We start from the raw sequence: 14,252 nt of genomic DNA, 5'->3' as shown, positions 1-14,252 counted from the left end.
GTGTGTCTGTCAGACCGGATCCGTGGAGCAGCTGCACGTGAGCACTCCTGCAGCCCCTGGCAGTGAGTACATGTTCCCTGGCTATTCTCACCTCTGACCTCTGTTCACCCGTACTGTAGCGCTGACCCACACTGTAGCTCACCCATACCATAGAGCTTGTTATTAATTTGATACGATAATTTGAAAATCCTTTTTGAGAACTTGGGGAATTGTGTCCCATTACAGTATTCACAAAGTTATGGCATACATAATGGCGTAATTTTACATTGTGGCCCTATTGCAGCTTTAATGCAGCATTGGTTCATTCTGAAAGCTGGAATAATGTTGTATTAAGGACATATTGGGTTACAGAAGTCAGGTATGGCGTGGTTTAAATGTGATCTGCCCCTTGTGTTCCTCGCACCCGCCCCGGCCCCCCCTCTCTCTGTCTCAGTGGAGTCGGTGCCCCAGTCCTCTCCTGTGGGACGCTGGCGTTTCTTCATCAACCAGACGATTCGGCACCGAGACTCCCTCTCCACCCAGGGGGCGTCCACACCCCCCAGTGCTGGAGAAAACGTTACGCTGCAGCCCACAGACAGAGATGCTCAGCGAGGTGGGAAACTGCTCTCCTACACAGCCGCTGCCACTCACACAGTCTGGGCTTTAGTAAAAATGTCAGCGTTGTGATGTTGCGGGTCAGCGATAAGAGTGACCTTGTGTCTGTCTCTCCTGTCCCCGTAGACATTGATGGATCACAGCGTTCAGGGTCCTTCAGCGGAATCAGTGCCTCCGCTGCTGCATCTCTCCCCGGCTCTGCTGCCCCTGCCTCCACTGTTTCTGCCCCCTGCTCCATGTCTGCCCCAGCAACTGCCGCCCCAGCGGCGGTGTCTGAATCTGTGTCTGCCCCAGCCTCTTCTCTGTCCAGTGCTGTTAGCTCTGTCCCGCCTGCTTCCCCAGCCCACGCCTCTCATCCCGCTCGCGACCTCAGCACCGGGCTCATCTGCCCCCCGGTCCCTGTTCCCACAGCTACCAGTTCCTCACTCCCTGCCCCCAGCCTCTGCTCCACCACGGCCCCGGGCCCCACAGACACACCCCTCTCGGGGGGTTCCCTGTCTGAGAGAGACCGGCAGCAGCCTCCTTCCTCCTCTCCCATTCACGCTTCCCCTGCTGCCCCTCAGCCTGTGAGCCTGAGCGATCAGGACCGGCTGCGCGCGACCGGGTCGCTGGAGCAGTCCATGCAGCTGTCAGAGAAGCAAGATTACCCACAACACTTTGGCCTTCAGCAGCAAGCAGAGGTACAGCAGAGACAGCAGCAGTCAGTGCAGCCTCAACAAATACCAGCACAGTCCTTACCGCAGCAACAGGTACAGCCACAACCGCTATCCTTACCGCAGCCAGTACAGCCTGTCCCCATACAGCAGCCATACCTACAACAGTCAGCACTGCCTCAGCAAGTACAACAGGCCTTACAACAGCAGTCACTACAGTCTCAGCAAGTACATCTACAACAAACATCCTTACAGCAACAACCAGGACAGTCTCAACAAGTACAACCACAACAACCTTCCTTACAACAACAGCCAGTACAGCCTCAACAAATGCACCTACAGCAAACATCCTTACAACAACAGTCAGTACAGCCTCAACAACTACAAGTACAACAAATGTCCTTACAGCAACAATTGGGACAGTCTCAACAAGTACAACCACAGCAAACATCCTTACAACAACAGTCAGTACAGCCTCAACAACTACAAGTACAACAAACGTCCTTACAGCTACAACTGGGACAGTCTCAACAAGTACAACCACAGCAAACATCCTTACAACAACAGTCAGTACAGCCTCAACAAGTACAACTACAACAGTCATCCTTACAGCAACAACTGGGACAGTCTCAACAATTACAACTACAACAAGCATTGTTACAACAGCCTTCAGTGCAGTCTCAACATATACAACAACAGTCCATAGAACAACAGTCATTACAATCTCAACAAATACAACAACCACCCCTACAGCAACAGTCTGTACAGCATCAACAAATACAACAACCATCCCAACAGCAACAGTCTGTACAGCATCAACAAATACAACAACCATCCCAACAGCAACAGCTTGTACAGCATCAACAAATACAACAGCCATCCCTACAGCAAGAGTCAGTACAGCATCAACAAATACAACAACCATCCCAACAGCAACAGCCTGTACAGCATCAACAAATACAACAACCATCCCAACAGCAACAGCCTGTACAGCATCAACAAATACAACAACCATCCCAACAGCAACAGCCTGTACAGCATCAACAAATACAACAACCATCCCAACAGCAACAGCCTGTACAGCATCAACAAATACAACAGCCATCCCTACAGCAAGAGTCAGTACAGGCTCAACCAATGGTTCAACAGCCATTCTTACAACAACAGTCAATGCAGCCTCAACATATACAGCAACCATCCCTACAGCAGCAGCCAGTACAACAATCTCAGCCCGTACAACAACAATCATTTGTGCAACAACAGTCAATACAGGCCCAACAAATACAACAGCCGTCATCCTTAAAATCGCAGTTGCCTACGGAGCAACACCAACAGGAAATACAAATGTCACTACATAAGCTCTACCAAGAACAGTTACAGCAACAGCATCTTCAGCAACAGCAGATTTTACACCAGTCACTGCAACCACTGCAGATGGAGCAGTTACAACAGCAGCAGGCAGAAGCACAGGTGCAGTTACCTAGAGACAGTCAGAGTCAGCTGTTACAACAGCAACAGCAGGTACTGCAGCAGCAGCTACAGGCGGTTCAGCAACAAACAGTTCACATGCAACAACAGCAGTCGATGCAACAGGACCTACTTCAACAGGCGCACCAACAACCGCTGCTGCAGCAACATGCGCAAGAATCTGCACAGCCACCGCACGCAGTGTACCAACAGCAAGCAGTGCAGCAACAGGACCTACAACAGCAGTCAGTACAACCTCTTCAAATACAACAGTCAATACAACAACCTCTTCATATACAACAACCACCATCTTTACCACAACAGCCTGTACAATTGCAACAGTCGGTTCAGCAGCACCCCCCTCAGCAGCTTCCCCTAGATCACCCACAGCAACAGGTCTTCCAACAGCTTTCCTCACAGCAGCAGGTGCCGCAGTCTGAGTTGCCACGGCAACAGGTGCCGCAGCAACACGCTCTGCACCAGCAGCTATTACAGCACACACCGCAGTACTATTCGGAGTCGGAGCTCTCCGCAGGGGAGGCCAGCGCCACCGGAGAAGACACCTCCAGTCTTTCTGCCCCCACCCTCCCCTCGTCTGACACCCCACTGCCCCCCCTCCCGCTCTGTGCCCCTGACACTTCCCTGCCCCCCGTGTCCCATACCCTCAGCCCCTCCCCAGTCCAGCCTTCCTCTGTGGCAGAGTCTGACAGCGAGGGGCCCCCCAAAATCGAATACGTCGACAATCGCATCAAAACGCTGGACGAGAAGCTGAGGAACCTGCTGTATCAGGAATACAGCGGCGGGGGGGCGCCTGCAGGGGGCGCCGCCGCGGCCTCCGCCACGGCGTCCACCGCTTCCACGGCCCCAGACGCACACTCGCCGCGGCCCTCCTTCCCTCCCCCCGCCTTCACCTCCGACACCTCTCCGCACTCCTCTTCCTCCACCACCTCCTCCTCCACCTCCCGCTCCTCCTCCACCTCCCCTGACGTGGACAGGGAAGCGGTGGTGGAAGCCGGCGAGTTGGGCGCGGGTCCCCTGTCCCCCGGGGCTGTGTCTGGGGTGCCGGAGCCTGCCCCGCCCCCCTCCTCTGCCCTCCCCTCGGAGTCGCTCCCTCAGCCCCCACACAGAGACGCGGCCGCACACCAAACTTCTCCCGCCGAACCCCCAGTTTGTGTAAGTGGGCTTTGTGGATGTGGGTGGGTTACAGGAGCGCTTGATCTTTTCTCTCTTTTTCTCTTACTCTCCTAGCACATATTCCATATTGAGTTATAAGTATAATGGCAAACTAACTTTGCAGTTCCATCTTTGTGAATGATGTCTTTTTTCAGTGTGTGTGTGTGTGTGTGTGTATGTGTGTGTGACTCGCAGGATGTAAAATCTCTCAAAGTGAGAGTATATGTTTTTGTTATTCTGTGCTCTTTATCTCTCAGTTTGAATGTGTCCCCCCTCCTCACAAGTCTTTCCTGCCCTGTCTGCCTTCCACCCCTGCTCCCCTCCGCTCCCCTCCCCAGGCTGCCCCCCCTCTTTCCGAAGCCTGCTCCCCAGGAGACGCCGCGTGGCCCCTCTCCGGTCAGCCTCCGCTCCCCCTTGGGCCCGGACAGCAGCAGCTCAATGCAGGAGGTGGATATTTTGGCCTAAACCTGACATGTCCTAGTATCAGAAATCCTGTTAGCAAGAAATCCTGGACTCGCAAATTCAAAAGCTGGGCGTGCAAACTACGTCACTCTGCCAGCTTGTTCAAGAAACCCAGAGTCCAGCAAGGTACTCTCTTCTGACAGAGAGAGCGAGAGAGTGTGGGGGAGGGAGAGCGAGAGAGAGCGAGCGAGCGAGAGAGAGAGAGAGTGAGAGAGAATGGAGTGTGAGGGAATATGATTCTGAAACCAATCTGTAGATTTCTGTGTAATTAGTGTTATTGTGGTAGGTCTGTTTCTATAGGTCTGTATTTGGTTTTGTTGATTGGATTTGTCGTAACTATCCAATTGTTTCAGAGATTATAACAATAATCTTATTTATCGTTGTATTTTCAGTCATGTGATTGTCTGGTTCTGTGTTTGGTTTCATTTGGATTCATGTAATATCTTGCCTGTCTAGGATAGGGTGATTATTTTAATATCTTTTTTTGCCATAGTCTTATACATTGTTTAATATTTATCTTTTTTTTTTAATTTTGAGATAGAGACCGTGGAGAATTTAGCTAAGAGGAGAATGTGGAGTGTACGGCATACATTGAATGATCAGTTAGCGAACTTACGCAGTTTTCCTTTGCACAGTGGTCCCTGCATTACAGTGCAGAGCATCAGAGCTGTCTTGCCTGTTTTACAGCACGCCGCAGTGCCTGATCTCCACTGGTCAGGTTGCAGTCTGACTCGGGGCTAGCTCCAGTGCCACTCACACCTGTCTACAGCACTGCAGACTCACAGCTTTTACATCCTCAAACATACCTTACTGAGGGCGTGTCAGTCACAACAGAGAAACTGGTGTACAGTGTGTTCTTTCAAACACATATAATGAGGGTTAGCGTTAGCGCTAGTGTTAGGGCTGTTGCACATGGGAGAGCGACCTTGGCCTAATCAGTAACTTTACACACTCAGACACAATATAATGCCTCCTTCATAAGGAAAAGACTGTATAAACAGCAATATTTAATAATAAAGAAATCTAGCTATCTTGCAACATATTTTAGCAGATGTTTAACGTTAGGTGCCGTGAAATTGAAAGCACTTACCAGTCCCCGATTGCTTTGGATCACATGGCTGCGATTTTGCCCATTTCTCACTTTTTTACTCAGTCTCCTTGAACTCATCCAGTGCGTATATAAAAATACAACTTATTGGATGAAGAATGTAACAAGTGGGAGAAAATGCAGATGTTTGAAGAAGCGCCTCTGTGTTGCTATGCATTGGAAACCCCGTCCCTTTCAGATGAAGTTGGATTTACAGTGGATGTGTTTGGCTAACCTGTCTGACTGAACACTGACTGTCCAGTTTGGTTGAGGCAGGCCACACAGAGCCCAGTGGGGAAGCGGCATTCATCTGAACTTGTCTCAGGTTAATCAGTGTTTAGCAGGAAACAGTTCTGGGTCCTGTCACATCCTCTTTTGGGAAATTTTCAGTTCTTCACAACTGATGGTGGTTCCACTGATTTATCGTACACTATCATGGTTAAATGTAGCGTGCTTTCTGAGTACTCTTACTTAATTCATAATGTACAGAGGACTTTCACAGTGACTATGTGTTCTCTCATACTTACTGTAGGAAGGCTGTAAGGAAAGTCACATTTTATGATTTTCTAGCATTCTCTTGCATGTGCAATATGACATTGGCAAGATTGATGTGGAGTATATGTACGGTAGATGTTATACGTGTGCAAGTACAGGCTTTGTTCCTATTCGAAGTGAACACGTGCCTGAATGCACCTGCTTGTTGTGTATGTTGTGTTGTTGTGTTTAGAATGTATGTGTGTGTATATGATGATAATCAATATTGTGTAATACTGTCAGCAATTATTTAAGTTATCGTATCTTGTTGCAGTGTGTTATCTTTTTCAGCATTATAACTGGTACATCTGACATAGGAAGTATGCATCTGTATACACACATACATGCAGTGTAGAGCTTTAGAGTATTTCTGAACATGCAGTTCCATGAAGGCTGTTCTGAATGCATGTTCTGTGAACAGTGTCTGCTGTCTCATGGTCGGGACATGCTGTTTTGCGAGTGAGTGAGAGTGTATGGGTGTTTTTGCGAGCGTAAGTGTACAGTATTTGTGTGAGAGGACGAAAGTGTGTATGTGTGTGTGTATTGTATGTTTAATGTGTCAGCACACATGTGGGTGTAGACGAGCATGCACGTGTGAGGGGGTGTGGGTGGACGTGTGTGCCTGTATGTGAGCGCGTGTGTGAGGTTGAGTGCGCGTGTGTGTGAGCGGCGATTTGTTTGTGCATGTGGGTGTGTGTAGGTGTGTGCGCGTGTGTGTGTGTGTGTGTGCAGTGTGTGTGATTGCATGCGGGAGTGTGGCTGAACATGTGGGGGGTTGTTGATTATTGTGAAAATGTGGCTCACTCCCCAAAACTGTTCCCATGCCAACCTCCTCATTCCTCTTTTTCCCTTTTTAGTTCACCGTGTGTCCTCTCACTCATACCCCACACCCTGTTCCTCGGACCTCTCCTGCTCTTTCAGCATGTCATCACTTTATTATTATATATTTTTAATATATTTTGTTGTATAACTTCTCTTTAGATATATGTAAAATGTTCACATTCACAAAAATGCCTGTGCATGTTTGTAAATCATAATGAACTAATGATGATGTATAGCATTAAGTAGTGTTATTCTGTTATGAAGAAGTTAAGTTTGAGCTATGTCTTCTGTTAATGCTCTTCTTTTGCGTGTGTGTCTGCGTGTTCCTTCCCGTGTCCTTCCTGTCTGTCTGTCTGTCTGTCCGACGACCCGCACATGTTTCGTGCGTTACCGTCCGTCTGTGTCCGTGTGCCTATGTGCTCGTCTTTACCTGCTCGTTTGTCCGTCCATCCGTCTGTCCCCCGTCCGGTTTCTCCAGCAGAGGCGAACAGCAGCCAGAGCCTGAAGGAGGAGAGCGAGCACCCTGCGCCCCTGCAGGGTCACTCTCGCATGGGCCGATTTCAGGTGAGTGACATCACCCCCATGTGCATCGGACATACCTTTACACAGATAAACTGCAATAAGCATATTATCCATATATTGCGACACTTCACAATATATTGAATGTTTACAAATTGTTGACTCTTTTATGTTTCAGAATATTACAGTGTGGTAAAATATTTATCATTGTATTTTCCAAAAAGGCGTGGCCTATATTTTTAAAATTATCTTCAGTATATTGCGATATATTTCATTGTTTTATATTTAAATATACTTCTGTGAGCTACTCACACAAGATAATCAACATACATACATGCGTGTATATGTATACCCATAAAGAATCAGCTTACTTGATATCTATGTCTTTCTCTTCTCTCTCTCCTCCCCCCCTCTCCCAGGTGACCCCGGTGGCCCTTCCTGCTGAAGCGAGCCCGCAGCAGGCTGCTGCTGCGCAGGCCGCTGTGCACAGGAAGGTGGGGCGCTTCTCCGTGAGCCACGCGGAGGCCCGTGCCGATGACAGGCAGACGGACAGCTCGCCCGTGTCCCCGGACCTGGAGGGAGGGAGGAGGAGGAGCAGGGGGAAGGACGGGGAGAAGGAGGAGAGGAAGAGGGCGCTAGCAGTCCCCCTCCTGCCCCGGGTGTCCTCCCCCTCCCCCCATGGCAGCAGCGACGATGACGATGATGAAAGCGAAATGGAGGACGAAGAGCTCAGGAGAGAACTGCATCGATTGAGAGAGAAGTGAGTAACACACAGCATGCACACACAAACACATTGGCTCATTATAGTTAATTGGCAGGACAAAGCAAAGCAGTATTGCAACCTCAATGCAAATAATTCTTACAAAACCCAAGGAAAAATACAACTACCGCAGTATAGAACGTGAATCTACAAATAAAAGATTACTCAGATAAAACAGGAAAGGCATGTAGCAGGAATAGGAATAGTCCAAAGACATGCAGGTAGGCTAATTGGAGACTCTGAATTGCCCGTAAGAATGAGTGTGTGAGTGAATGGTGTGTGTGCCCTGCGGTAGATTGGCGGCCTGTCCAGACTTGAACATTATAACCATGTTAAAGACATGCTGCTATATGCACTTTATAAAAACCTTTATTGAATATACATTTTTTTATATTCCCAGAAACAAAAGTAAACATTCTGTAAACCAGCTAAATGAAAAAATAATCACCAGATTAACCGATTATGAATACTGTTGTTAGTTGCAGCCCTAATTTGAAGCATGATTCTTTTGGGTAGAGGTTTGCGCAAATACACAAAGAATAATGTAGTGGTATATTTATGATTTGATGTCTCACATTCTCACTTCCATCTCTTCTTGTGCCCCTCTCCCTGCACCGCTCTGCCTGTACCCCTCTCCCTGTACCGCTCTGCCTGTACCCCTCTCCCTGTACCGCTCTGCCTGTACCCCTCTCCCTGTACCGCTCTGCCTGTACCCCTCTCCCTGTACCGCTCTGCCTGTACCGCTCTGCCTGTACCCCTCTCCCTGTACCGCTCTGCCTGTACCCCTCTCCCTGTACCGCTCTGCCTGTACCGCTCTGCCTGTACCCCTCTCCCTGTACCCCTCTCCCTGTACCGCTCTGCCTGTACCGCTCTGCCTGTACCCCTCTCCCTGTACCCCCTTACTCCCTGTACCGCTCTGCCGTACCTCGCTCCTGTACCCCTCTCCCTGTACCGCTCTGCCCTGTACCGCTCTCCTGTACCTCCCTCTCCTGTATGCCGCCTCCTGTACCGCTCTGCCTGACCCTCCCTGTACGCCTCCCTGTACGCTCGCCTGTGAGGCTCTGTTCCTCGCCAGAGTGCCCTGCAGGCCCAACAGAACAGAGAGCTCCAGGAGCTCTACAGGCAGCTGCGCTCCCTCAAAGACCAGCACCCTCCCCTGCCCCTCCCCCTGCCTCGCACCCCACCCATCTTGCCCCCAGCAGGCCCTGCCCTCTCCCCCCGGAGGCCCAGACCAGGCAAAAGCAAGTCTCGGACTCGACCTCACTCACACCTGGACAACAACGGAGTCGCACACCCAGGTAGCAGCCTCTGTTTCCCTCCTGCTGAGCAGCTCGAAAATGTTTGCTGTGAGCTCAGATGGCCTTACAGCACTGTTTGATTTGTATAGCTTACATTTATTTTCATATTAGGTGCTTATGTGGGTTATAACCAGGTTATGACAGGTTAAGTGCCTTGGATCTAATGTTCAGCACCTGTGCATTCCAATGTCATTCATCTGTAGTTTTTGCTACTATTTTTGACTTTATCACACACTCTCTCTGCCCCTGTCTGTCTGTAAATGCTATTCATAACTGTGAGATAAACATTAATAATAAAAACAACACAATTGTCACAAAAAATAAATAAATCTCTGTCTCTGTAGCAGGGATCCAGCAGTCCAGCAGCTTCTCGGGTGGAGAGGAGAGCAGACTGCCTCATTACTGCCCCCTGGGGACCCCTGCGGCACTGGCGACTGAGAGCGGTGAGAGCACAAACAGCCGCACCGCGCCGCCCCTGTGCAGGAAAACCAGGAGCGCTGGGGTAACCGTCCCTCTCTGCTTCTCCTCCAGGCCCCAGTCCCCTGTCCCAAGGTTCAGCCAATAGGAAGAGCACATTTACAGACGAGCTGCACAAACTGGTGGACGATTGGACAAAAGAGACTGTGGGTCCTACCCCCCCGAAGCCCTCACTCAACCAGATTAAGCAAATTCAGCAGGTGCAGGAGCTGGGAGGGTGGGGCCAGGCTGCAGAGGTAGAGTATGAGCCCATTTTAAATACAGTAGCCCCTGTAGCTCTTCCTTGCATGAAATGTGAGTTACATATACAGCAGTGCTGTGTTTCTGTGTTTGTGATTGAATTATCAGTTAAGTATATGTATAGCAGGGCTGGTGATTGATATAGACGTTGTGTATTGCATACATGTGTAATTGTGTTATGTCTCTTCCATACAGAACACTCCTGCTTGGTTCTCACCTGTCCCCCTGAATCTCCCAGCAGCCCCTGCTTCCGCAGCCCTCTCTGCCGTCTCCCCCCCTCAGTTCATGAGCGGGGGGGGGACGGCGCAGTGGGGTGCGGTGGGGGCCGCGGACGCTCAGCACCAGCAGCCGCTGCCGCAGCAGCAAAAGAGCCACACACCCCCGGCCCCCCCGCCGACGCAGAGCGCGCACCTGCCCCAGACGCAGCAGCACGCGCAGCGCTTCCACCTGCAGCCGCTGCAGCAGGGCCAGATACAGCCCCAGCAGCTGCACCCGCACCCCCAGGGCCAGCCCCACGCACCCCCGGCCCCGGCCCCGACCTCCGCCTCAGCCCCTGCCCCTGCCCCTGACGGCAGCGCGGGGACGGGGGCGTTCTGCTCCTGCTCCTGCTCCTGCTCTTCCTCTTCCTGCTCGTCCTCATCCTCCTGCTCCTCGTCTGTTCTGCCCCCCAGTGCCAAACTACACTCGGCGCCCCCGCCCTCCACCCTCCCCCTGGGACAGCAGTAAGAGGGGAGGAACACACGGGGTGGGGGGGGAGTGAGACGAGGGTGTGTGTAAGATGTGTGGCTGGGGGGAAGAGAGAGGGGAGGGGGAGAGCGAGGAGAGACGGGAGAGAGATGAACAGCGCATGTGCAGCACGTGCTGGGTGTGTGCGCGCGTGTGTGCGTGCGTGCGTGTGTGCGCGCGCGTGAGCGTGCGTGTTTATTAGATATTCTCTGTGTGCTTTGGAATTAAGTGTCAAGGTTTTTTTGTTTGTTTTTTTTTCCAAAACATACAACTTACTTGGGCCTGAACTCTTTTTAACTAGAGATATGAAGGAACAGACATTTCTACTAGTACTATTATTTTTAAAAAATATATGTCTATGATTATATTGACTAAGGACTACATAAATAAAAAGTGCAATTAGTAACTGTTCTTTAACATCCTGTGCTGTCTTGATTTAAGTCTGTACATTCTAATGTGGATGAAACAAAATTCTGTTGATAGACATAAGGAGACAGCAACCAGACATCGGTAATGAATATAGCACACAAGTCTCCATAGCAACAACAGGACATAAAGCATTTACAACAGCACATCACAGCACAGGCCACATTGCCTGGCAACCATCACTAGATGCAGAATCACAAAGATTACTGTCATACTTAAAGCACAGTGCTTGGACATAGCATGTTTATCATGGTGTTATTTTTTACATTGACACATAGACTGGTAATTTTTACACCGTTTGCTTTCTAACATGTCAGTTGAAATTGTGTTGTAACCACAAAGTTTTCCTTTATTTGAAGCAAATAGAACCCACATTAAATGTAACACACTTATCTGTAGTGTTTTCCTCTGCTCATTTGGCAGGATAGATTTGATTTGTTGACGTTTACTGAACAAACGCTCATCCAAGTACCAGAATATATTGTGGCCCAGGGGTCTGTTTCTTTCATTTGGAACACTCTCCTCCAGGTGGGTTCCAGGCATTAGCACCTATCACCTGAGAGATCAGTGCTTGAGTTCCACGCGTCAGCGTCTGCACCTAGCCAGTTCTGAGCATGTTTGAGACGCCAGTCATGTGGTCAAATCTGGAATAATTTGAATTCAATTGCACACTTATCCATATGAAGGAAATATAACTTGATCACATCCATATGCACGTTGATGCACATGTAAAAGCTCTTTGTCCATACCTCCATTCATTTCCATCATTCCGGCAAATCAAACGATGTGTAGTAAATATGTAAATAGAATGGGGGGGAAATGATTTGGCACATTTCTTTTTAAAAAATGAGTGTTGTCTCAGCTAAAGAAAAAGAAAAAAGCAACTTTTCTTGAGTGTCCCTATATTGCCTTTTTCAGTTAATACATTTGTGGCATATTCTTACTGTGACAAAAATTGTAGTACTACAACATTACATTACACAAAACTACATTACACATGATCGCTTGTTCTTTGACAGGAACCAGGCTCACCTTAACAGTGTTGTAGTATTCTGCACTGTAACATTATTGTTTACTGTCCTGCTGTGTGACTAGCTGCCTATTCAAACTAATATGAGAGATTTATTGTGGGAGCTACAATGTGTATGAAAGACAGAGTGAGCGAAATAGGGTGTGAGTGAAACACAGAGATGTGGGTTTTTTTTTTTTAGAAAATGGGAGTAATGCAGAGAAGACGTATTAAAGATATTCGATTTGTTTTAACACTTGAACTTAGCAGTGATTGCAAAGTAAACCTTTAGAAAAGGCACATCAGCAATTGAACTCTTAATAATATCCTTGAAGTGTCTCCTTCAGGCCTCTTTTCACACAATGGTGTTAGGTCACCAGCTGACTCCTCAGCCATATGTCACAGGTTTGGAGGGATTTTAGAGCAGAAATTCGCAGCCCAACCTATTCTGAAGTGTTACCAAAATGTAATCTAAAATATATATATAAATATTATTTTTGTATTTAGAAATGGGATTGTAAAAAATGTATAAAAGAAAAAAAAGTGCACTGATCAGTATTAACAAGCTGTGGTGATCTGAGATGCTGGTCTGAACCATCAGTTTTGCCCTCTTGGAGTTCCCCCGCTTCACCCCAGGGGTTATTTCCCATTTTTGCCCCCCCTCTGAACCCTTCAACTCTACCTTTGGCCTTGTTTATATTTTAGACCATTGACAGAGATGTCACATGTTTCAAGTTGCTTAGGTTAACTTGGAATATTGAGCAGTTTAAGCACTCAAAAAATCTACACTATAAAACTCTTGATCTAGGTGTTCCTGGGGCAGAAAATAAAGCCAAGGGGACTCCAAAATTTAAAACTGAGAGAAAACGTAGAAACTTACTGCTGATGATTATGCCACTGTAAATTTTTAATTCAATTGTTGATTTTATTTATGTTTTGTAACTAACCAAAATAAATGATGGTGTAAAACATCAAACTCAACAAAAAATAAAAATGTGAAATTTAATGGTTTCATATATTGTGTGTTTATTAAAGACTGTCCAAATGTACAAGAGTTAATTAGACCATACAATAAGCCATACTGGCCCAGTTTGCACCGAGCAAGGCTTCCAAGCAAGGCAACTGAAGATCTCCTTGGCTGCCTCTGATAATGAAACATCCAACACTGCATCACACTTTATAAATGACAACTTCATAGATCCTTCACACATATATTCATGACCATGGCAGCACTACTGTACTTTATGAATTATCTTTTTGTATTATTATTATTATTATTCTGAAATTTGGAAAACATTTCAGTGCATGGATGGACCCCACAGTCTGGTATTGAACCTATATTGTGCCAGTGCACCAGTGCCAACCCCCCCAATGGGGAGGGCTTCGGTAGGTCCGGGTAACTGGGTGATTGTACTTACCAAGGTCTTAATTGAAGACTGATTAATTACTTCAATTGGGTGCCAGGCTAAAACAAAAACCTGCACCTACACTGACCCTTTTTGGATAAGATTGCACACTGCTGTCTTTCTCCCTCGTATGTGTACATGTATTTTTTTTCAGTTTGCCATTTCTTAGTTGATTTTGAGGTATGCTTCGTACCATTTTCTTGTGTAGGCCATAATACAGCTCCTTAAGATTGAATGTTACACAATAAATGCATATTTAATTTGGTTGGATTTTATGTCAAGTAATCAGAAGTTTGAATAATTGTGGGTAAGAGATCTTTCCTCTGAGTTAAAAGTATTATAACTTTCCCATAGTGAGCATGCAGTATAGTTTACCATTATTGTTTACTTTGTACAGCCTTCTTGTGCCTATCTTTGCCAAGGGTGTGAATAATTTTGAAAATAACTTTCATTTTGCACTTTTTAGAAAACAAGGTTACATTTGTAACCTTTAAAATGTAGCCCTATGCCATGTGTGCTTCTTTACAACGTGGATATACAACGTGTCCCTCTTTATAAACCACGCCTTGGTCATGTCCATAGGCTATTGGGTCCAGCTG

The 14,252-nt window shown here is 47.7% G+C and overlaps 2 protein-coding genes across 9 annotated transcripts in view; both read left to right on the top strand.

Moving 5' to 3' along the window:
* The window catches only part of wnk3 (WNK lysine deficient protein kinase 3), a 55,718-nt gene extending 46,755 nt beyond the window's left edge, over positions 1–8,963 (top strand). For 5 of the 8 annotated variants that reach the window (XM_064298918.1, XM_064298921.1, XM_064298916.1 and 2 more), the window contains 6 exons: positions 14–62; positions 434–592; positions 721–3,887; positions 4,226–4,475; positions 7,271–7,356; positions 7,731–8,963. In XM_064298918.1, coding sequence (XP_064154988.1) covers positions 14–62; positions 434–592; positions 721–3,887; positions 4,226–4,475; positions 7,271–7,356; positions 7,731–8,075 — 4,056 coding nt within the window. In that variant the 3' untranslated portion in view covers positions 8,076–8,963. The remainder of the gene's footprint in view (positions 1–13; positions 63–433; positions 593–720; positions 3,888–4,225; positions 4,476–7,270; positions 7,357–7,730) is intronic. The other 3 variants (XM_064298920.1, XM_064298919.1, XM_064298917.1) reach the window with 3 other exon arrangements.
* On the top strand, positions 8,287–13,253 carry LOC135235069 (serine/threonine-protein kinase WNK3-like). Its single transcript, XM_064300267.1, has 5 exons — positions 8,287–8,292; positions 9,147–9,369; positions 9,717–9,812; positions 9,901–10,082; positions 10,282–13,253. Exons 1-5 carry the CDS (start codon positions 8,287–8,289, stop codon positions 10,810–10,812), a joined length of 1,038 nt encoding a protein of 345 aa, XP_064156337.1. The 3' UTR covers positions 10,813–13,253.
* Positions 13,254–14,252: the final 999 nt, after the last annotated feature.

The sequence above is a fragment of the Anguilla rostrata genome, chromosome 11, assembly GCF_018555375.3.
Source record: "Anguilla rostrata isolate EN2019 chromosome 11, ASM1855537v3, whole genome shotgun sequence".
Lineage (NCBI taxonomy): Eukaryota > Metazoa > Chordata > Actinopteri > Anguilliformes > Anguillidae > Anguilla > Anguilla rostrata.
The sequence above is the reverse complement of the archived record's forward strand: the minus strand, read 5'-3'. Positions and strand labels throughout refer to the sequence as shown.

What these genes read in the sequence shown, in the direction of transcription:
- LOC135235069 (XM_064300267.1), top strand. An exon ending in CAACGGAGTCGCACACCCAG is followed by an intron (nt 9,370 to 9,716) that starts GTAGCAGCCTCT and finishes TCTCTGTAGCAG; the next exon opens with GGATCCAGCAGTCCAGCAGC. An exon ending in GGCACTGGCGACTGAGAGCG is followed by an intron (nt 9,813 to 9,900) that starts GTGAGAGCACAA and finishes CTTCTCCTCCAG; the next exon opens with GCCCCAGTCCCCTGTCCCAA.